General features: G+C 34.6%; 1 protein-coding gene across 40 annotated transcripts in view; it reads left to right on the top strand.

The window, feature by feature from the left end:
• KCNMA1 (potassium calcium-activated channel subfamily M alpha 1) overlaps nucleotides 1–26,444 on the top strand; it is a 468,160-nt gene that overhangs the window by 210,025 nt on the left and 231,691 nt on the right. For all 40 annotated transcript variants that reach the window (XM_027700116.1, XM_027700105.1, XM_027700104.1 and 37 more), the window contains exon 3: nucleotides 2,798–2,859. In XM_027700116.1, the coding sequence (XP_027555917.1) occupies nucleotides 2,798–2,859 (62 nt within the window). The remainder of the gene's footprint in view (nucleotides 1–2,797; nucleotides 2,860–26,444) is intronic.

Genomic DNA, 26,444 nt, shown 5'->3' with positions numbered 1-26,444 from the left:
AATAAGGACTCTCTGATGCCCTGAGGTGTTAGGGTTACAGGATTCTCGAAAGTTTTTCCTTTTCACTGCATTCTTATTTTAATACTTAATGTTGGAGGAAAATAAAAATAGACAACTATTTCATTTTTTTTCTGCTTTACCTCTTGAGTTCTATGCTATTTTGTATTAATTACGTTTGGATAGTTCAGTCTTGTATAAGCAAAAATTTGCCTTTGAAACTTCAAAGAGTTCTTGTTTCATCTTCCACGGAATGTTCAAGTGTTACAGGGTATGAGAGACTTAAGTTCCTGCTCTAGAGTCCCCACATTGCTCCTTGTCGTGGGTGTATTAACTGTAGCCTCCCTCTCTAATGGGAACAGCCTTTTCATTTTCCCTTGTTTCTTCAATAACTCCTGGACATGAGTTCAATGCAGTTGTAGGGGAAACAGTGCCACCCGTTGGATTATCCGTTTGTTACATGGGCTGGTCCTGGAAGGTGAGGTGATCCCCTTTACAGTTATCATGGCTTAACTCAGAGTGTTTTCTCAGAGTCTATACTTCCCTGCAGTATTATTATGTTGCTACCTTATCAAAAAGCCTTTTTTTTTTTTTTTGTATTTGTTATGGATGCATACATTTTGACTCCAGTCAAAGCGCTTCTGGAGCATCTTGCTCTCAGAAAAAATATTTTAATTTTCCTTAAGTGGATTTTATCTGCAGTTTCTCTGACTCTTGCCTCAAAAAGTCATTTTACACTTTTGTTTAAATCTGTGGCTGGATTTTTATTTTTTTTTAATTAAAGATTTAGTGAAATATTTAGGGATATTTCCAGGTATTTCCCCCCTCTTTACTTCAATCAGATTGGTGTTTATTTTTAATTTGATACTAAGTGCTCAGCCAGTATAGCTGTTAGCATATGACTTCCCGTTTCTCAATCTTAAACAAACAGTAAGTTATTGTAAATTAAAAGATTCTTTCCTTCCAGACAGAGAAAAGTTATAATAGATGTGTAGCAATAAACAGAGCAAGGAAGCTTCTCCCGATGGCCTGGTTAACAAAAAAAGGCAGTAATTCACATACATATATGCTATTTCCACCCTTAAGTTCTAGTTGCAGTAAATTTGGGGTATCAGTCTCTCTCTATTCATAACACTCTTCAAGCATAGCAAGGTCCCTAAAATAGCTGTTATCTCCCATGGCAATCTAGTGAAGATTAGAACCAACTCAGTAAGTATCGCCCAGGATCTGAATAACCAGGTTGCATTCAGGTTTATTTAGGTGGGAATACAGCAAAAAAATTTGCATCTGAGACTATCATGCAGCGTAGAAGAGTGTTTTGGTTTTTAGTTTGCTTTATCTATCTATTTAATGTAACTCTAATGTGATCAGTTCAGGCTCTGTTTTCCTACACATTTGATGGATTCAAGTTCAGCTGAATACCTCTGTCCCTTAGCAAAAGAAAAATGAGTTTCTCTGCTCGCAGGATAAAAATGGAGTTTAAGATTCCATTCTCTTCTGGTGCACTTTCTGTGATTCTTGGGGACGTTGTTAATTATAATGTTAGGTATGTGTTTTAAGGCACTAGAAGAGAAAATAAACCTTGATTTAAAATCAGGTATATGTATTACAGTAGGGAAATGTTGTAGTTTTGCATACATGTCTCACTTTTGGTGTAGCATGGGATTCTGGAGCTGTTTGCAAAATACAGATATTTGCATTTTAGTGGCAGTTATCTGAACATTTAAATTCCTTACATGTTTTGGAATGTCTTACTCAGAATCTCTATAACATTATTTAAGCAGAACAGTGATGATTAATAAGGGATTGGATATAACTGAAATGCAAGGTTAGTGTACACTTATGCTGGGTTTGTTCTAGAAGATTCCTTTGGCTAGGAGGCAATGACTGAATGTTATAACTTAAGATTTACTAAGTGAAAAGGAAAATAAAAGTCCTTATATACTTTGTAAAACTTGAAAGGGTGAGAAAAGTGTTTATAGAGTCCCAAATGGATTATAAGTTTAGTACACAAGCCATCATCTTTGGGAGCCTTTAGAACAGACAATGGTATTGGTTTTATGTTCAGAAAAAAGAAATTAGAGACAGACAGAGATGTAATTAATCCAGTTTCTTCTGTGTTAGCCAGAAAAGCAAGTTCTATTTTGTTAATAAGGGCTAGATACCAGACCCAACAAAATTATTTGGCTCAAAAACTTAATAGACTTAAAGAGGAAAGGGCTGCAACTCTAAGGTACCCAGGGCATGTGTTCCTTGGATCGTGACATTCTGCATCAAGCTATTGATGTAACTTGTTTGAAAGTTCACTGTAGTCTCAGTGGACAAGAGTGCAGAATAAATACATATTTTTACATAGCTTTACAGTTTTCCTGTGGGTTTCATAGCCACACATGTAAATGGAAATTCAGTCTGATCTGTAATCACTCTTTGTTTATGTACCAATGAGTAGTCCTGAAGGATAGATCTGATAAAGCTAGACTGTGATTTGAATACTATGCATTAATATTGCATGCCATTTAAAATTTAAGAATATAGTTTAGCAGAGGTTAGGATCTAGGACCTAATTCTCTGCTGGATTTCCCTGAACTAGGATTTGTCTTGTATCTCTTTTTCAATGAAAGAAAGCATTCTATGATAATATATAATGTTTGAAGTTCAAGTAGGAGTGTTTTTCTAAAGAAAATGACAGCTGAAATAAAACAATACTACCTTATTATTTATTTTCCTTGTCTTTTTTTTTGTATGTAAAAGAAAAATATTTAACTCTGTTAAATAATTACTCTTTTCTTTTCTTTTTTAGGTTGTCTTAGTCTTCGCTCTTAGTATTGGTGCTCTTGTAATATACTTCATAGATTCATCAAAGTGAGTATTCTAGTACATTTTCCTTTCTCTCCTTTCCTGCAGCAATTATACATCTTTAAATTGCTCCATTCATCTTCTTCAAATCAGTGCTTGGTCTCATCGCCTGAGTGCAAAGAACTTTATAATAGCGCATGGTCTACAAAAATAACTCAAGAATGGGAAAAAGATCTTACATAAACTAGATTGAACACAGTCACATTGGATCTGTAGAATAAATAGAGAGAAAAACTACTTTTGTGTGTTGCGATTATACACTCTATTGCAAAATTACAGTTTTTATATTCATTATGCGGGTGTAGAATCTTTCAAATTCAAGACTGGGATAAGATATACAGGCCAACAATATTTGTCAAAAAATTGCAGTTTACAGGAAGAAAAAGGTGTCTTAGGACACTGACAGGAACAGTTCTGAAAACCTTTGAATGAATTAGACAGTACAGCATTATATGTTGCGTACCTGTTCACATTTCCAACTTCTGGGTTTGATAGATTTCTACCAAGATAACGTGAACCAGTAAAAGTCTTCAAAGCATCTCAATATTTTTTAGATTTACACCAATGTTATCTTCTAGTGTTGTAGTTTTGACCAGGCAATAGAAAGTTTCATCCTGACCTTTTGAGGTGATAGTTTGATGCAAACTGATATAACTTGGAATATATTCTGATATTGTTTTCATATCAAACTGGACACTCAGTGTTGTAACAGTCAAATTGGTAGCTGAACACAGAAGAATGAAAGGGGACTTAATAGAGTATTCTTCCTTGAATTCAAATTCTTTTGGGAGGATGATATTCAAAATATCAATAGCATTTTGAGGTTCTATGACAATGTGCTTAATGCTTTTCTCTGAACTAGTTTGAGGCTTGCCATTACTGCAATGGTTAAGGTTGTATTGTATGCCTAAGTCACTCCATGTGAGCCCACCTAGCTGTCTGTAATGGTAGTGACTGTGTTCTAAAACAATTGTTCTGTGACTCAGAAAGTCAGACATTCCACTGTTGACATCTGTACATACTGATATTTAGGAAGGTGTTAGCAGCAGCAGCAAAAGATATTCTTGAATAAATGGATGTCAGCTCTGTATTTTGTGAGTTTGAAGCCATCAGTGTGTCAAGCATAACCCAAATAACTAAGGTAGAGATGTTCTTTACAGAGATGAGCCAAGTGATCGGAAAACTCAAGAAGTGATGGGAAAACTCAAGTTCTATCTTAAGCTCCCTTGAAGAGAGAAAAATTTTTTTTCTTCTTAACGTTGCAATGAGTTTTCATTTTGAAATTTAATATGTCACTTTATGAAGTACATAAGGTGGTACTTTTCTGAAGATCTTTGTAAAACTTTTAAAAGCCCAGTGGCAAAGCTTCTCGATGCTTATATGTCCAGGTCAAAAGTGTTAAATAGAATAAAACCTGTTTTCACTTATGTTCCAATTTTGGATCAACAAAAGCTACACCTATGTGTCGGGGCAATTTTATGAGACTATTAGATTATATAACGAATTTAAGGCACTGCATTCTTGTAGTCTTTGATTGTTTTCCTGAAGAAGAGCAAAACTGACAACATGGGAGATGTCTCTAGGATACTTTCTGTGGGCCACCTGTTCCATATACTGCTACTGGCTTATTGGCTGCTTGATCAACAAGTGTTTTAACTGTGCATTTCTCTAGGTTTTCAGTCAACATTTAGCTCCCGCTGCAGTTCAAATTCAGTAACCTCAAGTTAATATACTCTACTTGCATACTTTTTCTTTGGTTTCTCTTTCTTTCTTCTCTCTTACCCTCCTTTATTTCCACATGTACATCTTGGTCTTTTTTCTTTTTAAATGCTCATTAGTAGTTTAATTCATATTAGAAACAACTCAGATATATCGCTGAAGGGAAAAATTCTGCTTTATTCTGTATTAGCAGCTGATCTAACACCCATTTCAGCAATGTAGAATCAAATATAGTGGTATATGAGTCAAATTCAGATCCACGGGTGCATACTTGGAAAAGTTATTCCTTTGAAAATTTGGTTAAACAGGAAATAACGAAAGTAGGATGAGAGGAATGCTTGTGTTGTCCTCAACAAAACAGCTGGAACAACAGAGACTACAGCTTGACCAGGAACAGAGCAGACAAATAGGATCTAATGCTCAAACCAGACAGATGGTGACACATACCATTATCTGCTTTCCCTTATTGCATTCCGTAGCTGTTGTGTTCTGCCTGTGCCATGGACTTTTAGCTGGTATTTGATCTTACGTGTGCAGTGACAAAAACCGTGACTTCGATCCAAAGTTGAAGAGTACTAGTGTAAGGAGTTGTCTGAAAGAAATGCCAGTTATTTATTCATCCAAGACTCCTAATCTGTCAGTAGATTTGCAGATGCAATGACAGGTATGTCCACGAAGGAATCCTGCATGACTTCATCCTTAAGGGGCATGAAGAAAGATGGGAAAAACAACATCACTTTCTTAGATGCTGAAGGAAGGAGTGAAAAGATCACGTAGTTTTGTCAGGCAAGCATGTGTGTCATGATTAATTGTTGTGGAACACACCAGTGTGAAGGCTGTCACAGCTGTGAGAAGAGGGTAAGCTAAGAGAATTTTTATACTACCCAGTTCATGACTCTAACAGACACTGCCAGACTAGTACCAGATGAAATGGCATGTCCAGTGCAATGCTATTTGGAGAGATCTGAGGTCGAAAAATAGCGCAGCTGCATCAACATCCTTCATACCACTTAGTCCTACATTTCAGCAGAGCCAATTAAATAGCTTTGTGTTGCTATAAAATATGTGTGTACTAATTCAGTTTCTGGCACAAACTTAGGAATTCTGCACCATACTTCATTACAAAATATGAGCACAGTTGTGATCTGCTTTAGTCTGAACTGACTGAATCTTAGGAAGCAGTGCTTAATTCACCTTTTGGGAAAGGTTCTAAACGAAATCACAAAAACAATTATTCTTGGTGGAAAAAATTAAGGTTACTAATTTTGAAAACTACAGAGGTTCATCCAATCCTTTCATTAAGATTATTCTTAATATTATTCAGTGCTTCTACTTTTTACATGGCACCAGTTTGAATTGTTGTCTCCACAAGGTGCATGTAGAATATTTTTCTTTAAACTGAATATGTACACTTTCAGTGATGCATTGTAGCAACTAATGGAAGATTTCAGTCCTTAAACTGAGAATTTATTTAGCAGAGAAATTGCAATCTTGGCATTCCTGTCATGTAAGTTCAGTCACATCCTGTTAGGAAATGTTTCACTTATTACTATGGACTAGACTCTTTCCTTCCTTTATTTTTGGAATCTCATTCATAAAATACTGTTTTCTTGGTCAGTGGTATTTTTCAATATTGGGAAAGCAGATAAATATGAAACATTTGCAAAAGAGATATTATAAATACTATTCACATAATTATTTTAATCTTTAGGTAACAAATAACCAAATAATTAAATTTTATTTTTAGAGATTTTTTTCACTTTGATATCTGTCTTCCATTTTTGGTTTGAATAAAAGCACAACATTCAAAGAAGTCATAAGCAGATCTACTTCAGTACAGAATAACATCATTATTGTAATGACAGTTCTTTTCCTATTCATGTTTCCTTTAAAATTTGTCATCATTTAATTTTTCAAGGTAAGAAAATAATGGAATTATCCTCTTCTTAAGAGGAAAATCTGACTTTACATGGTTGTTGGGAGTCTACTGAATGTGCTGCAGTAGAATAAAGCTTGATGTCTGCCAATGCTTTTTAATTTTATGTGTTTTTTATATGTAGTTTTCACAAACTTCCTCCTTCCTTTGTTTATTTTTCCTTTCTGTTTATTTTTGTCCATGTAAAAGGTGTTTTAGTGAGTACATATAGTAGTACTTCTCTGAGTATTATTTACATCAGTACTAGAGATGCATTGCCCATTTTCATTTCCGTTTGTCATTCTGACCTCTGCATATTGTACTGAATTACTGACTTGAATAGAATAGAGAATAACATTTGCCATGATCATCTTTAGGCATGGTCAGTAAAAGCATTAGCAGAGAGCTCAATTTTCTGCTAAACTGGGAACTAAGGGCTCCTATTTTCTATTTCTTGTAATGGCAGTAGCATGGAAACTGTTTATGGCATGAATATCCTTTTATGCTCTGGTTCTGGATTCTCTTCTGGGATGCAATATAATGTAATATGCAACTATAGATAATAGCCTTTTTTTTTTTGCCAAACAGATTACTTTCTAATGACCAGTAGTTACTGTCCTGTCTCTTGAAGTTTACCTCATTTACTGGAGTCCCTTCCCTGAAAACTGATGTCAATGTAGAAATCATAGAGCCCATCAATGACAAAGTGAAGAAAATAAAAAGTCTTACAACTGGCTTTGTATGTTCTACTCACATGTGTTTTTCAGATTAGCTTTTTGGAGTTGTTTTTTCAGAGCCACCAGCATAGTTATTCCTAAGTAGCTACTTTTTCCAATACTGTGTCACATTGTACTTGATTAGAATTGTACATAGAAGTGCCATTTGGCAATGAGTATTAATAATTAGACTTGATGATCTTAAAGGTCTCTTCCAACCTAAGTTATTCTGCCTACTCACTTAGTTGTAATATCAGCTGAAAACACATCAGAGATGCTATACTAGAAATTGCCTAACAAAAAAATACAACATGAAAAGTCTTGATTCTTGTTTTGAAGGATTCATGCTGGTTTCCTGACATTGTATGGCAATATATTAGTAGGAAGGGTTCACTGGAAATAAATATTCTGTTCATAGACACACAGGAGTTTCCTGTGTGACAGCACAAGGAGAAAAGTCTCATTAGCCAGTTCTCTTGGAATGTTTTACTAGCAAAAATATTTTTTTCGCTAAGCGACACTTTATTTCAAGTCCTTATGAACTCTGTTGTTTTGTGGGAATATTTGAGGGTAGGTTGTGACTGTGTACCATGTTTGGCTTTCCTGCTTGTTTGCTACTGCTGCCATGTTGTCTTCTGAGAGACATTTGATTTTGTACAGCAAAATGTTCTATAGAAATACTCCAAGCCCGATGAGGATGATTTATTTAAATTTATTACAGTTACTGCCCAAGGGAATTTACGTCTTTCGCATTTGTTTAGGCTGTGTTACCTCTTTTACAAAGATGTATGAGGTGGGAAGTTTAACTGCCTAGTTCAGTAAATCTGTATAAACATCAACACTCAAGTGTTTTTAGATACCAGTCTCATTTTCATTACAAATCATTAAACTTTTCCATATTACATGGAATAATTTGCAGAACATTTTGGTGATTCTGTCTGAGTTTCATGACCCTTTGGGGAAAAAGTAATATAATTTAATTTCAATTATAAATCAACAATTCAATGCTGCTACATCTGAATTTTGAGTGGATCCCACTGGCCTGAGGTATAAAAAAAACTCTGAATGTGTCTAATATGATCAGAAATCAGTTCTTACAAAAAGTTCAGCTTGATCTTATATTTTATTACGAATTTCAGTTTAAGACTTGGTTTTCTGAGTGTACTTTTTTTTCTTTTCAATCTGCAAGACATATAAGTGTACAAGATTGCTGTGTTTTTTTTTCTCCAGTAACCAGTTTTAGATCTATGCTGTATCATTTTGATGAGGATATCCTGTGCAGTTCAGGGTTCTATGCTCTTAAATATGCATTTATCGGTATTTTGAGTGTGTGCAGAATTTTACGTAGCGTTTCCATCTTCATATTTGAGGAATTAAGTAAGTAGGGCTTAAGTAGCACTAAGCTTTGTTTCAAGCCTTCTTACTTATAGTGAAACTTACTCATGCAAAAATATTTTAATTATGTTTATAAAATTCTTCTTTCTCTTACTAATCTCATTAACCCACACTAAGAGCCTTCCTTTATACTAAGTACACGTTAGCGTTAATATATATATATTTTTTCATGGTGCATGACAAGAGATGTAGAAGTTGACTTGAAATTCTGGGATCTGATTCAAGGAAATGCTGTTAGATTATATTTACCATTATTCAAATTGCTAAAATTACAATGGTCTGTATCTTGGCAAGTAGATTAAAAACAGTATTGTTCTCTTCATAATGAGAATTCTTGGGAAAGAATACAGACTGGCTCCCCCAGTACCTTGCAGTTGGTGGCCTTGTCAATTTTAATATTTTGTTAATTTTAATTTTGTTAATATTGCATCAGTTTATGGCCATTTCTGTGGGCTGATAAATTTTGTTTCGTGCTGAAGTAAGTCCAGTTATATGTGTTCTCTCCACCTCTTTTTTGCACAAAGAAGGAAAAAGAAACTTTTAATTCCTAAAAAGAACTCTTAATTTTACTAACGGCTCAATTGTCAAATAGAGTGATAGGTATAATTTTCTGATATAAAGAAAATTTACCTTAAATATGTAAGTGAATTTCTCAAGTGATTATTTTCAAGTCACTTGGTTTTTGCTATTATAAAAAAATTATAACTTCAGTTTTTCCTGCTGCTCATTCTCAGTAAATGACAAAATCTGTGGTTTAAAAAGGTTGTCAGCACCCTTTAAACTGATACAGCACTAGATAAGATTTTCTGTTGTAAGTAAAGTCTAATTTTGTCTTTACCATGTTTGTAATAGGTAAATGAATGTAAACCATTATTGCTTTAATTGAAACGTGATTTGCAGAAGAAAGCCTTATTTGTGACAATGAACTATAACTTTCTTCATTGCTCTGCAAATTTTCATGGAAAAATGTCCATAGCTAAGATTCATTGCTTTCATATTAGCATGCTGCAGTCAAAGTCAGGCAGGTTTGCAACTCAATGCGTGGCCTCTGCAGGTAGTTGAGTACCAGAAAGATGGAAGGCCTTTGTTAGCTACAGATGGTGTTAATTATGAGTAAAATCCTGCAACAGCAGTGATGTGATTATTATAAGGCAAAAAGCAAAAGAAACAAGCCACAACGGAGGGGAAAAAAACCCAGGTAATTATTGCCCATGTGTTACTATGCACTTTGCTCCCTAGGACAGAGGGATTAAATATGATTGTATGTTTTCTAGGCTTGTTGGTAGACATCTTTCCCTCGATCACCAATCATTATAAATGTTCTCTTGCTTGAATTTTCTAAAAAAGCTGGAGGTACTGGGGCATACCTTTAAAATCGGATGCATGTTTTGTGTGCTATCCATCTCTTTGCATTTAGTTTCTGACATGTTCAGAGAGCTCGAGTTTTATAAATTATATGCAAATAAAATTTGTCAAACACTACCTGAACAACTCTTCCGATCTATTTAGGAGATTATAATAATGAATAAAGATAATTCCTCTGTACGTGTTTATCACATTAATGAAATAACAGTGGATTACACTGATTTTTCACTAGTTGTACAGAAAGACAATATGCAAATATTCTGATTTCTCTAGACCAACCATGCAATGAAGTTTCTGTTAATCAATGCCAGTAGTTTGTGTTTACTCAATGGTGAAAATTAATTGTTGCAAATGAATTAAATAAGAAGTACTGTGAATGAGTTTCAGATAAAATGGCAAACAAAAAAGCTTCCTTCCATAATAATTGGCAAATCAAGCTCTGGAGAGGTTTCTGGATACTGTTTTTACTCCTTGTTGTTACACAGAAATTCTTAGTAATCACGATACACAACCTTGATGATGCGATAAATTGCAATGGGTAAATTTTCTGAAGTGTTAGACCTTGTAAGAGATCTCAGTAATTGTAATTTCCTCTTGGCCTGTCACTGAGTATGACTGAGAAGAATCTGACTGTTTTCTTTTTACCTTAAGGAAACTCCATCAGGTATTTATAGATGTTGATGAGATTCTTCAAGCCTTATGTTTTTCAGACAGAAGAGTCTCTCAGTACTCTCTCAGCCCTCCTCGTATGACAGGGCTCCAGTCCCTTAACAATCTTTGTGACCCTCCACTGGTCTCGCTCCCCTATGTCTATGTCTCCATGCTGAAGACATGTTTCCTAGTGCAGCCTGGAAAATGCTGCTGCTGACCTTCTTAACTACGAGGGCACAATGGTGGCTTATAGTGAGCTTCTGGACCTCAGACTCTTTTCTGCAAAGCTGCTTTGCAGCTGCAACCAGTTGCATGCTGTGCTAAGGAATCACTGAAGTTCAAGATTGTATAATTTTGTTATTTCAGAAGTAAGTCAGTAATTTGAAATAACTAAACTTTATACATACAGTGATATTTAATGACTTTATTTGTATTAAAATGTTGCCAGATAGGCCACTGTGTAAATATCTGTCACTTAAATTAATGTGTTTATACTGAGCATATCAGGCTTAAGAGTTTGACCATCAAGAAGCTAAATCCTGATTTTTTTCATGAGCCAATTTTTATGTGGTTTAAATTTTTGTCATTTTAGAATAGCAGCTGGAAAAATGAAAGTACTGTATTTCAGGAATCAGATCCTTCTTTTTAAGGGCTAGGCGGAATTTACTAATGGCTTTTTGAAACATTTGGCTATTAGTTTTTCCTTCTCCAGTTTCTACTGAATTGACAAATTTGATTTCGACATAGGCAAAAATCTCTATCACTGGCACATTTTTAGGAGAGCAAGACATATTTGTCTCAAACAGTTTATTTCTTTTAAGAATGAATGGAGGAAATTCTGGTCTGAATTAAGTGTTGTCTAATTTGAATAGCCTGTTAGTTATATTTACATAACAGGGCTTTTTCAGAGGAGCAGGATTTTACACTAAAATCTGTCTTCATATTTTTTGTGAAGAGGAAAGGAAAAATTTCACAGCAGTGCAATTTCTAGAGTAATGCCTGAAGAATATCTTAAGCCTTGTTAAGGCCTCAAAGCATGCTTGTATCAGAAATATGTAGACAAACTGATTTAAGAGTCTAGAGAGAAACAGGAATCATTAAAATTTAGGAAACTTCTTTTGACAGATAAAGGAATGTGGAGTGGTTGTTGGAAAAGGGTTTGTTTAGCCCGGGGAAGGTTACAACCTTCAACTTTGTGAGGTAGGGAGGGCAGACATTGCAACATTCCAATATGTAAATGGAATGGTCCCCAAAGATCATCTCCATGGTGTTTGAAGAAACTATAAAATCTATGTAGTTTACAACTTTGAAGATTTATTTTGGAACTTAAGGAAAGTTTGATAGCTGTGACAGTGGTGAAACACTGGAAAAGATAAATAAGAATGGAATTTCCTGCATCTCCGGTATCTCACTTGTACAGGTTATACTTGGTGATACTCTGGTTGGTAGGGTGTTAGAATATCTGATTATTATGTCTTCTGAAATGTAAAGCTGACTATGTGACCTGCAACACTCAAAGGAAATGAAGACCACTTTGTTACTCTGAAGATCTAAGCCTGCAGAGTGGCAGGGGTGTCTATGGGGTTTCAATCTTACGAGCATATTTTTTGCCAAAAAATACTATTGATAAAAAGTGACCATTTAACACCCTCATCTTTTGTAACACAGTTCCTTACTTATTATGATAAATTCAGAGACTGTCAAAAGACTGAAATGGATCCAAGTACAAGGAAGATGTGTGATCATTTCTGGCCCAGGGCAGACTCTTGTTTTCATAACATGTTACTTTGCAGTTCAAGGTCAAAAGTACTTAGATCCTGAGTTTGGTCTTTTAGTGTGACTGAGCAGTTAGAATTTTATTTTTAATCCAGAGTTTGTGTGTAGACATATAGGAATGTTTCTGAGAATTTGATATTAGATGTTAGCATTTTGTATCTTGTCTGAAAATGAATAACAAATTCACTTGTAATACCACCAAGTAGACAATTCTTTTTCCCCTTCCTGTGTTGCATGTCAGTTCTGGCACCTCATGAAAAATGCCTCTCATGGCAAGTGCATTTACACTGGTGGTTCTGGAGCTGTTTGCAAGAAGTAAATTTAAACCCATATATTTGCACATCTATGTTATGATGTAGTTCTGAGTCAAATTCTTTTCTCTCTGCTGGGTAGTGGTTTGTGGGATACCTGAACTCCCTAAAGGGATGGAGGGGAAGACAATGGCTCAACAAAGACTATAGAAGATTGTTGCTTCACCTGGCAATTTTTCTCCAAGCAAGTGCCCAGTGGTAAAGGGCATTTGAATAACACTAACTGGTATTCAATGCTCCTCTGTGCCAAACTGCATCTTTCTTTACCAGTGAATTGTTTCTGCTTTTGTGTACTGAGAAGTTCAAAGGCATCAGCTTAAACATGAGAGTGATAAAGGACTCCAAACTGACAGATGTTTATGGTTGATTCCTGTCAGTCATCATTGCTTGCTAGCTGTGTTTTGGGAAGATTGTCCCCATCTGCTCAAAATTCCATTAGCTTTTGTAGGGCAGGATCTCAAAGTTTGGTTTGGGCAAGAGTAAGAAAGGTCTTTCTCCTGAAAGTTCAGAGCAGATGTCAGACATAATCAGGCATGTTTAGAAAACCGTTCTTCTAAACTATGTTTTAAGTTCTGTAGTTTATCCTCTGCTGCCCTTCATGCATAAATCTTGTATTAGTTTTGATACCATACTCAATTCATATCTCTGCATGAACTCATAGGTCTCGGAGTCCAGTGAAACCACAGTGTTAAAAGTGCCTCTGTTATCTCAAAACTTCAGAACCAGTGTCCTTTTTAAAATTCTATCCATGCCTATGGATAAAAAATGATTGCAATAGAACATCTCAGTTTCCCACTCCTGGGGTTTGCCAGTCTTTTAAATTTATTTTGAAAATTATATGTGATATTGGTGTTGCAGCTCCTGAAGAACAAACTCTTACTCGACTTGAGTTACAATTTACTAATCACTGTTGTCTCTGAACAATAATTTACTGTCTATAGTGCATTGATAAAATAATAACCTTATTGACATCATTATGCTTACATACACATCCTTTGGATAATGACTTGGATCTGACTTAAGAAATATGGATAAAAAAAAATTTAGACTAGCATTTAGTTGCAGCTTAGCTTCCAGTAACTTTCACTGGGAATAAGTTCTCAGCAAACCTGCCCTGTGTTTGTTTTCACCACCTATGCAATAATTTGAAGGTCAGTTTGTGTAATGAAAACGTATAGATCACATTTATGGCCTTCTCACTTTTGCTTCACTGTTTTCACAAACCCATACTGTGCTGCTTAATGTGTTTCCAGTATGCTGTGGGAATATATTCCTAAATTACAATTTGAATCCTTTTCAAAACCACACTAGTATATAATTTATATACAGGTTAGAACCTTTCTCTAGTTTTTGTCCTTTTCCTCTTTCCAAATGCATCTCTGCATTTCTCATTTTAATCCAAAGCATCTGAAAATGCATCTGCAAATACTTTGTCCCATGCTTTCTTTCTGTGTAGACAGATGTGCACACTGACTTAGAAGCATTCGTCCTTAGCACTGAACAAATTTGCAGATCTATATAATATAAAAGAGGAGATAACTCAGACGAGGTTTTAAAAATACCAGATACCATAGAGCTGTTATCAAAACATGGCTTGCATAGAAGATTGCCTTTCAGAGTGGAGTTGAATGTGTAATCAGTGCCTTACCCCTCTGCTTTTCAAGCTACAGATACAAATAAAGATGTGACCTCTTTTCCTTTTTTTCCTCGTTTTTCTCCTGACAGCTTGACAAATTGTAGCTTTTGGGACACCCCAGTAGTTGATGAGTCATTTCTGCTTAAAAATAGAATTCCTTGCAGCAAGGACACCCATTCCGCTTTTGACGCATGTGTCATTTCTAACAGAGTCACAGGGCCAACTGTGCCATGTTAATTAAGCAACTAGGGTAAAAAAGCTCTCTCTCTTCAGTGAATACCAGAGCTGGAATGCAACAATACTGAAAAAAGAAAAAGGAAATCCCATATTCATGAACATGAATATCTGCATGCTTCCCCCCCTTCCTTGTACCCTGCAGACTTTTTGAACCTTTTATGGGTATCTGGTGCAATTTAATGAACATCACTATCACACCTTTCTTCCACCCCTGGCCACCCCTCCTCCTCACATTTCTTTTGTTTTGTTTTGTTTTGTTTATGACACCCTCTAAGACCTGACAGAACACCAGCTTTGCAAAGAGAATTGTAAGGTCTGATTAGTGTGTACAGAAGAAAAATTGCAATGGAGCATTACAGTAATATTATTCTTTTATTTGTGAGGCACAGAAAGAGTGCTGCTAGAGAAAAGTGATAAACCATCAGCTGTGTTCAACATAAGGTACCTTTAATAGAATACCCTATACAAGCCTCAATAAGAGAAAGTATTAATGCAAATGTGATTAATGTGAAAATGGCACTTTGTGGCATTTTAGTAGATCTTGCTCACTTTAATACTCAGAAAGATTTTCTTACTCTTATCAAGGGAGCGGGGCAAACTGTTCTTTAGCAAGATTTTTAGCTTGTGGCATATTTATTCATCTGGTACTGACAGCAATTATTTGGCCTCAAAAATGAGGGTCAGCCACTTGAGCAGAGCAACTGTGGTGCATAAGGCCGAATCAATGCAATGCTTTTTTGGGAGATTTGCAGATTTGTATTTCTCACGGACTGTAAGTATTAGAAATAGTGAATTTTATCCAAACTGGTTTCTTTGCAACATCATAAAAAAAATAATTCTTATAAATCAGATAATTGCACGAGTTTGCTAGAGACTGTGATACCTGTAGGATTAATTGGACAATGCAAGTCTGATGCTAATAGCCCTAAAAGTTAGTGCATCAGACATATGTGTTGTTCTTGTTACTGTTTTTCTCAAAACAAAGAAATTTTCTATTTGCATGTAAGTATTTCAATGTCTATTAATTATACTCAATCTCTACGGAGAAAGGTCATTTTTCAACAAAGATGGCTCAGTTTCTATCTAGTCCTATGAAAAAATGGAATTATAAGAATAAAATTATATTGAATATGTGGAGTGTATTTTGATGTTATTTATAATATTTTACTATTAAACAGTATTAATTCTGAGTAACAGACTACTTAATGTATCTGAACTCAGATAACTGATAGTTAGTTCTGCTCTTCACAGTTGTATTAGTCACAACACTCATAGGTGACTTAAATTTTAAAAAATAGGAGGCAGTACTGAAGTCAACAGTTGATATACTATTATTTACAGAATATCCGTTCTTCACTGCACATAATCTTTCTGAATAACACTAATACTTAAATTCTTGCAAAGCTCTTTTATAACTTAATTATAAGCTCGTTTTTTTTCTCACCTTGCATTTGAAATTTGGTTTTCGTGACTTACAGTATATTGATATCATGAAATTCAAGTGAGAAATAGGATTCATGAACTTGTATTCAGAGTAAATGAATAAAAAAATTACTCTTCAGAGTATCAGTGACCGTATAAAGTCCTGTAACACAGTATTACACTTCTTCTGTAGATCTGAAATGTTGCATAAGTTTTGTGTAAAATTAAGGGAGTAGAATAAAAGCAAAAAGAGAAAAGAGTGAAAGTTATTTCTGGATCATCTTGTCTTGCCTTAATTAAAATCAAATTGCAACAGAGTACTGGGGAAGTTTTTTGAACTGTGAGTGCTAAATGAAGGAAACATCAGTTGAAATGGATTCTACTGTTTATTGATTTTGGAAGTTTTATGAAGAAGAAATAAGGCTAAAAATAAATTCCTCTTGAAGCACTATTTGCGATTGCTTATCTATTATATTATTATATATTTAACTTTTGTCATTTAATTCTTAAATGCATAGGAAGATGTTGTGATAAGTTAAGGATTTCTTTAATTTTGTTTTTAGTAACTGTGGCTGTAGACTGGGAAACAGGCTAAATGAGATTGTGAAATACCACTGGTTCTGGAATTTATGCCAAAGGGCCTATGGTGATAATTTTGTCACATTTCTTAATATAGCAGTTTATACAGTGTTTTGCTTTAAACAAATATCTTCTGATCAGAAAGATATTTAGACTTCCCTTTAAAGATGTAATGTGATAAAAAGTCTTTCATTTACCTAGAGAACTACTTGCTGACTTTGCTGTTAAAAATGTATGTCAGCTTTCAATCTAAATATTTGGCTTCATCTTCCATTTACCTCTTTTTTTTTTTCCTATTAGTGATCTTTCCACTGATATATTGTAGAGGTGTCTCTAACATGTGCAAATAATATTTTAATCCCCACTTTTTTTTTATTAATTGAATGTAATAAGCTGATTTTCAGTTTCTTAAAATAGTATGAAGTTTTAGACTGAATCATTCTGCAGGTTTGGTGGCAGTTTTTTTGGAACTCTTTGGCATTTCCATTTTATATGTAACATTTCAGCACAAGTATTTTGCAGTCCAAATTGGGTACTACTGGACATTACAGTTTCAGTGATTTTTGAGGGCTTTTTCTCAATGAATATTTACATTTTCTTATTCTCCTCTGATTATTTATGAAAAACATGATAACTATTTATGAAAGGCAAAATTAACGTAGTACTCTATGTTTTTACTGCAGCCCATTTAGCCAGTGCAAAAATAATATCATGATATTAGTCATGAAGAAAACTTTTCCTTTAGTTCGCTTTATAGAAGCTATCACAGAATCACAGAATATGCTGAGTTGGAAGGGACCCAGAGGGATCATTGAGTCCAACCCTCAGCCCTGCACAGGACACCCCAAGAGTAACATGTATTATTTGAAGTGAAGCCCAGGATTTTTATTTCTTTCCAACTGGTGAAACCTGTCTTCAGTGATAGCTATATGTATGCTCACATATTATATGTGTGAGTTAGCACATATTACATAATACTGTATTTTTGTGTGTCTGTATGGAAATAACACTTCTGAAAATGGGTTCTTAAAACTTAATTTGATCTGAATAGTCTATGGGCATAGATCATCACAGGACTTTGCTGTAGTGGCTTATATTTTTCTTTGTTCTACCAGTTTTTGTCACAACTTCTGTGATGTACAGAATATTTAGAAAAAATCTTTGATAAATAGAATGAGAAATGTGTTTCTATTTCTTCTGGACACTTTCACTGCAGTAGCATTAGTTTGTTAGTTCTTGTAAAAGCCTGTAAATAGAAACAAGCAGAATACTAGTACACACTATAGTCAAACAGATAATGTACACTTTGTTTTTTAATTAAATCCAAATTTTGGGGTTGAAGTCCGTTACAGAAATGCATATGAAATCAATTTCTCTGAATAACTTTATATTCTGTTCTGTTTTGAGGAATATTTATTCAATCTGCATTTTATTAGCGTGTTTCCATGCTACCATACCTACCTAAAAACTGTATCGCTGCATTAAAAAAAAACCCTTCAACTTTGTTTCAAAGCCCGCTTATCCTACGTATCTTTTTTTAAAATATTAGGATGACAGAAAACAGAAACAAGTACCTCCCTTCCGCTTAAGGCATTCAGTAGTTTAAGTGGAATATAGACTCATCTCCATTTATGTCCTGGAAAATATATCCTGTCACTGTTCACATCCCTGTGTCTTAGCAACAGTGTTTGCAGGGGAAAAAAGAAAACCACCAAAAAAACCAGCTCACACCCCAAACGTATTGCAAACAATATGGTTTCTATTCATTAGTCTACATGCCATATTATATTCAGTGATGACTTGTATGGAAGAAGAAAACCTATTTTCTTTGTCTTAGTTTCTGTAATGCTGTGAGAGATTACAGTGAGATTTATTCATTCCTATAGTTTGATGTTGATGAATGAAAGACACAACATGAAAAAAGGTATGCAGCAATTAGGAAATGAATTCACATCAGTACAGAAATAACTGTGTTTGGGGTTTTTTAATGTTTAGAATAAAACTGGGAACAAAAGAAAAAAAAATTGCTGGAACATCTTGATGTGAGTCAGTAAGGCCAAAGTTCCCTTCCTCTGATTACTCAGGCACTAGTAAGGTGGGGACTTCCCAAGGAACTATATTGTCACATGAGATGTTATTATTTTTTAATCATCCTCTACTCTCTGCCTCACATGATACTTTAGAATGAATCACATAAGTATGTGACCTTGATTATTGGAAGCTTCTTGGTTTTTGCAAAATGAGTAATGGCTACTTTTTTTTTTCCTATCAAGTAACAAGGGACTTGAATTTTCTAGGGTTCAGCAATGTCAGGCATGTCACCTGCAAAATTAATTTAAGTAAAATTAAAATCCAAGTAAGTAATCTACAAGAGATTGGTTTTCCATACAGATATAAATTACATTATGTACTTTGATGAGAAGAGTGAATACAAATCTCATGCCTTATGCCAAATAGGGCTATCATTTATGTATTTGCTTATAGCTTTTATATCTTATTTACAGACTTATATAGTATCAATGGCAAATAGCAGACAAGTGTTCATGTCAGTATCAATGGAAAATGAAGTGTTTACAAGTTATTTGCAACATCTTACATTCATATTGAATTCTTTATTGGAAATTAAGAAGCTAACCACATGTGCTAGATCAGCTGAAGGGCAGACTACCACACTGAATTCTTCGTGGCTGATTTTACAGAGATGTGAAACTTCATCTCTGTGTGGTTTAAAACCTAAAAAACTATTCAACTCTAAAGAATGCATAATTTTTAATATGATTCCATTATGTTACGTAAAACAATCCACATTGTGCTTTGTATTATTTTCTTTGTTGTTTTTCCTCTCTGTTCTTAAGTCTAAGTGTGGTGTACAGTCTCTCTTATATATAGACCCTAGATTATTCAACATGAAAAGAATGGGAAAAAATAAAAAATTTATAAAGTTTAATTAAGACAAAATATTTTGTTCAGCAAAACATTGCATTTGAACTGAGATATGGAGTTGTCCAAAATCAGTTTGACTCTTTACATCCTTATGGGTGCTAGTTGCAGATTCATGGTGCCAAGAGGGTCTGTAGTATCTTGGAATCACTCCAGACTGGGGACACATCTGTATTCTCCAGGAGGTTTTCCTGTGAGAATTCAGATTTCAGTTTCAGAAACTGCCCCATTGTCCCTGTTGGAGGGGCATACACTGACTTGTTACCGACTTAGCTGGCCCCTGTTCATTGTAGTGTGGTTTTGTGGCTCCAAGAGCTCCAGATCCAGGTTTCCTGCCATATCAAGCATCACAGGAGCTTTGCTTGACCATAAACTGGTTTCTGTGTAAGTCAAGATTAAAATGGAATGTACTTGCTTTGCTTTGCCAAAACTAATGATTTTGGGGGTGAGTGGTGGCATATTCTGTGGGTTAGGAATGGGTGAATTCCTGTAAATTACCTGAACAATTATTCTTTTCCCCCGTGCTTTGGTTTTAGTAGGCCAAGTAATGCTGAATTTCAAAGTCCTAGTTGAAAGAGGCATATTTCAGGTGGCTAAAGATGAGCTCTGAGTTGCAGTAATATGAATCCCTCTGCATTTTAGACTGGTCCAAGCTGCAGTGTTAGACATTGTGTGGCTACTGCACCAAGCCCTGTTGCTGGTTGCAGCAGAATCTGGTTACCCTGTTTTGTAAGAAAATATGCATTTTTAGATACAGAATTCAGAAAGTTCATAGCAAGTTAATTTCTTTTATTGGCTTGGTGTGATGCTTTCTTGCTTGTCCTTTTTCTCTCCAGAAATTCCTGTTTGAACTAGCAGTGAGGTAGCATCAAGACAGCCCTTGATGGTACTAAGATGAGTTGTCTCATACTGTGATCTGTGATGGTGATTATGATCACTTGAGAGTTGGATTATTAGGTTGTTGATCTAAATTCCAGACTCCTTAAGTGATAGAACTCAGATTTGGGGTTTTTAAACTTTATAATACTCAAAGCTTTTGCAATGAACTGCCTTCTGTTGCCACTGACTGATACACGGGTATATGCAAAAGAGGGAAGATGCCATTTACTGAAGGTGAGCTTCCTAGGATATTTGACAAAAGTTGGATTCTTTAGGCCAGTTCAGTGTACTGAGTGGGTCCCAGAATAAGAACCCTCATTCAACTAGCTACTCAACAGCATTTAGTTAGATCCTTATTCTGTAAAATATTTTTTCACTCATTTTAATTCTAAACTGGCAAATTATAACTACACAAAGCAAAATATTTTGAAGACATCTGAATTATGATTTTGCTCCATTTCTTTCTGAAGTACTGTAAGCAGATTTGTAAACACTGTCATAAATTTGGGGCAAGTTGTGTATTTAATTTAAAAACTGAGAGTAAACAACCTGGCACTCTCCTTTTCTAATTTCTTTATCTAACTTCAGGTAGTTTCCACTTTATAAAGGGTAGCCTGTCAGGTACAACTTCTTTTTATGAAGATTGCTGCTTTTTTGTTTATTCTCAGTGCAGTTTATATTCATGTCCCTCATGATCTTGATTTTTCAAAAATTAAATTAATTGGCACATTGCTATACAGATTTAGAAGGCTTAGTGATAACATGGTGTACAAAAAGATGAACATCATGACTTTATTATGAGATGTAGTATGAGATTGTGGCGTTCCCATAAAATTAGTGAAAGAGTTAAGTTGCTGAGGCATCATTTGTTATCACTAAATTTAAAGCATAAGAAGCATTCGTGTTGTTGGGATGATTTATATTGTTGAGGATACCTTATACAGAAGATATAGGCTAATTTAAAAAAAAAAAAAATCACCTCAGTGGAAGTTATTTGCTCCTAAAGCAAATTAGGAATAATTGCTTCTAAAATTCTCAATTTAATTGACTAAAACCAATGAAAATGAGCATGCCAGGAGATGTAAAGAAAGACAGGGAGTGATTCTTCCCACTATACAATATTCATGTTTGATTTCTGGGTGTATTACTGCATGAACTTCCTCCTCTTTTGGCAAAGGAAAAAGTTATCTTGCCAAGTCTAAAATGCCTGATGAGATTTCAGGGCTTGCAGATGACTCAAAAAAACCCCCAAAAAACAACCAATCTGTAGCAAAAATAATTTTAGAATGTTGAAGATGGGAGAGAGAGAGGAGTAGTCTTAAAGCTGTGGGTTGTATAGAGTTGATTGGTCTTGGATTTGTGTTTGTATCACCGCTTATTAGGTTTATTGTGCTTCTGTGGGAGTAAACCTGTTAGAATAGTTTATAAACCCTCTCATTTTATAGAAATATTTTGGAGAGTATTATTATCTTTACACTGAATTTGTTTATGCCCTCTTAATAGCAGTAGGAGTGTGCCTAAGGGAAAGAGAGTAGGTATGCCTGGGAGAGAATGAAAACTAATAAATTGGAGCTAGTAATGAGTTAGAATATAAACTGAAGTGGAGGCCTGGTCTCTTTCTATAGGCATATGATTTCTTGATCAGAAATCAGCAGTCAAAATATCTGGTGTAACTATTATGCTGGAGAGAATTTAAAGTTTTAAAATTAAATTTTAATATGTATGTCTAGTGATCTGTTTGCATGTAAAGCTATTGTTTGACAAGTAGGTAAATAATTACATTTAGTGTTTCACTGGAAAAATTAAATCAACATCATTCATTGTCAATGTATGACTCGTAATTTCTTACTGAAAAAGACCACAGTTTTAGTGTGCTTCATTTTCTTAACTGAATACATGGAAATATGTAAACAAATAAGGCCTATATGTAAAATAAATTGAGCTACTTCCTTAAGTTCTAAAAATATGGAATGATAGGTGCAAATACCTGATATGTATTTTCTTACTTTAAAATTTTTCAACCTTTGGTGAGCATTTACATTTGTTTTATTTTTAAACAGTAGTTTATTTTTAAGTCATATTTACAATAGACTGAAACCAAATATATAGGATTTATGCTTCTAAGGATTGTGTTACATTTTATTTAGCACACACAATATCATGATTCTAATGTTTGTTTTGCTCTCACTGTTAGCATTCAGGTCTGTTTTCACTGAGACTTCTATACAGTGTTTAGAAGGACTGTAAAAAATTTGCAAAAGCAGAAGTAAAACATAGTAGGTAAATCAGAGTTCACAGTGCTTCATTTTTCATAATCTGTGTCAGAGCAGATATAATTTTCCCTTTGACCCCTGAAAAACATAATAGAAAATCTGGAAACGGTGTTGTTTGGGTTTTGTTGTTTGCTTTTTTTTTTTTCCTGTAGATATTAAATTTGGTGTCTGTTTTTTTCAGTTACTTGATATTAGTCTGACTAGCTCTTTGAACAATGTAGTATTCATTTTTCCCACTTACCATTTGAAATTAGAGAACATAGGTGGTTAATATCTGTGAATAATAATCTCTGGGTGTTCTCTTCAGAAATAATTAGTTCTATTAAAATATTTTTCCTATAAAAAAACAGTAAATACTTTCCTGTACTGGAATATTTGTGTAAAATGAATGACCCCCAGTGGTCATGTTGTGGATTACCTGCTGTCTTTTACCGCTTTTCCTACCGTAATAGGAATGGAATTATTTTAGATGGGACACCTTTGATAAATGATTTTTATACTCAAAAATTACTTTCAGTATGAAATTGCAACAGGTCTGTCCTGATATGTGTTTTAACAGCTGAGGAGACTGCTACTTTTAGAAGATAATGAGAAAACAACTGTAGCTGGAAACTGTTCAGATAAGATCCACATGTACAAAACCAAGATCTGCGCTCAGTTATGTTTAGGCTTTTCAAAATGTTCTTGTTTCTTAATGTTTTTAAGAGACATTTACTAAAAGTCCTTGTAAAGCAAAATGAAATGTCATTAGGAGGGCCTTGTAGTAAGGGGCACATAATTTTGATATCTGCTTATCATAATTAAGTGTTAATGTTTTGAATTACAAAATATCATTCCTTTAATTATATATATTAATCACAGACATAGAACCATAAATTTTATCTGCCAAGACTCCTTCCAGTAATGCCAAAGGAATATTTTGTGGTTCTGATTTTATTCAGATCTATAGGATTTGATGATTATTGGTACCTTAGAGACTCTGATGCTATATACTGCATAAACAGGTCTTTGCTTAGTGGTAATTTTTTTTCCCTACAGCAAATTTATTTAATACACCTTTAATATCTATATATATTATTCTACTTAAGGCATCATTATTTGAAATAAAAAATATATATTAATGATTCTAGTAATATATTTATGATACTATTATTTTTTTCCATTGGAGATTTACATTAAACTAAGCTTTTTAGCATGTAATACATAGAGGTATTCTCTTTTCTCTAGGTTTGAGTGTACACTTACACATATATATATATTTAAAATCTTACTCATTTTGTAGCTAACCATGGAACACAAGTAAAGCAAAGAAGCTTCGCAGCTACTCAGCTGTAAATCAGATTTACACTTCAGTCAAAAAGGGGAAGAATGATGAAACTTTAGGGTGATAACTTGTCCTCCTTTTCCAGATATTAATGAGCCCCATTTGTACTGAATTTCAATTCACATCAGTGCTGAAAGTAGCAATAAGAAAGAATTGCAGGTGAGAAATACAATTTTAAGCAGTGGATCAGATTCTTTAGCAAACCCAGGCTGGGTTTCTGATAAAAATGGAAGTGTCATTCATTGCTGCATTTTGCACACTGTTCTTAGGCTGCTTACTCCCACTCATGCCAGCTGCCAGATCTTTTCCAACCCCCACTTGGCGTCTGATGTCAGTTTTTACATCAAATGCTAATGGAATGAAATATACTCTATCTGGACCTTAATCTTAGTCAGGAGACTGATATCTATTAATACAAAGGGAGGCCTCCTGAACTTGTGGAGTCTGAAACAGATCTTGTACAACATGAGGAAGGAATCATGATGTAATCATTACATGATCATGATGTAACTCGTAAGGGATTCTCTAACATAAATTCAGAGTGAGTTCAAAGGAAGTAATGGAGAAGCACATTATAGACAGAAATAAATTCTTTAAATCCATGTGTCTGAAAAGGCATTGTAAGGAGAGATAAAGGTTAAATGGCAAGATCAACAGAAACATGGTAGATGCAACACATTCCATATGAGAAATGCAGAACTATCAGAGGCCCACATAAACAGAGGGAGGAAAAGAGGAAATTCAGGCCACTGTGTTCAGACAAACACACATGCACAGTTTGACTACAAAGAGAAGAAAAGATGTTTTAAAAGGGGATGCATATATATAATATTAATCAGAGTTTAAGAAGAGTAAGTATGTATTGCCAGTACTGTTAGAAGTGAAACCTTTTAGCCCTTCGAGCTACCCCAGAAAAGAATAGCAACCCCTCCTCATCCGTTCTTTGTCTACAACTTGAAACTTGTTGTTATGGTTGGTTAGGAAATCAATGGTAGCTTTGCATGCTGATATCTAAAGTGAGTTAATGAAATACTTGTATTTATGCTCTTTCATGAAAAATATTTCCTGTCATAAAATTTTAGTATTTTTTACAGTTACCGCAATTCTCAAGAGAGTCCTTTGACTTCAGTTCTTAGAGACACTGTTGATCTTATAGTCACACTGTACCTGTTCCACACATTAAAGCAATAGAGTACTTGGCTCACTCTAACAGCCTATTAGTTTTCATAAACTCTGTGAGCAGAGGAAAGAGCTTTTCAAGAAGCTATAGCTATAGTTTACCTCAATAGGAATTTAGAAACCTTTTTAAAAGTATTTTCCTAAAGTTATAGTGATTAAGTCTGAAAAGCAGTGTGGTTCTTCCTAATCAATTGACCACTGTATAAAGCAAAAATCTGTGTTGTTTATTTTCCTAATTTTCAAGTAACTTTAAGCAGAGCTGAAATTAATAATTTTTTGATGTAAACAATTTTCCATTATTCCCCTCATTGTTATCCTCATCTTTACTAAACTGAATTTATAGTACAGCAAAACTACACAAAACTTATCTATGTTAGTAGTATCATCAAAAGACAAAAAAATCTTGGCAGACCTACAGATTTTATGTAAACTTGTTAAGTGAGCTGTGGTAATGTTCTTTTACTACCCAGAGTTGTTACCATATCCCTGGGGGCTTCTTAGTACACCACAGTGTGCTGCTGCTATAGAAATGTTGAATACATACTTATAAAAGTGTCATAATTTGTCATCTTCATAGATCTCAATACCTATGCTTGATGGATGTGGAGTATCCAGATGTGATTCTGGCTCATCTTTAGTTATTGCAGTACTCTAGCCAAGATGATGGAACCTGACATCAGGCAGGATAGGATCAGTGGGAACCTACAGGAAAGAGATTGTGTTAGGAAGATATCAAGAGGAGTGGGGAAAGTCTGATCTGCAGACTTTATAAGCTAGGAGTGTTCAGACCCTAAGAATCTGTTGATATTCTAGAGGAACATTTTGTTCCATGTTTAAAAGAGACTTTTTTTTTTCCCCCCTTCGATGCAAAACCTTCCAAAATGCAGGTTATTGGGAATTGTAAGCTGTATAGGTATAATACAGACCAGGCTTTCTAAGACTGGTTGTTACAAACTGTTTTGCTGAATTATTTAGTTAATGGATTCCTTCGTTTTTTACAAGTTCTTTGCACAAAATTTGCAGAAGTACTTGATAGATAGCTTCCTTAGCTGGTAGTTTGCATTAAGTATAAGGTTAGACCTTTTAAAACATTATGTAGAAAAAGAATTAGCTGACAGCTTGTGAAGAGAATGGAGAGTTATTAAAAAATTGATGTAGTTCTGGCTGGTCTTACATGAGATTGACAGTACTTAACCTTCAATTTCCTTTGAGGCTTTATGTCAAAAAACAATTGAAGTTCATCGTAGTTTTTTTCCCCTAAGCTGTCAGACTGT

The sequence above is a fragment of the Neopelma chrysocephalum genome, unplaced genomic scaffold (assembly GCF_003984885.1).
Source record: "Neopelma chrysocephalum unplaced genomic scaffold, ASM398488v2 Primary Assembly neopelma1_143, whole genome shotgun sequence".
Classification (NCBI taxonomy): domain Eukaryota; kingdom Metazoa; phylum Chordata; class Aves; order Passeriformes; family Pipridae; genus Neopelma; species Neopelma chrysocephalum.
The sequence above is the reverse complement of the archived record's forward strand: the minus strand, read 5'-3'. Positions and strand labels throughout refer to the sequence as shown.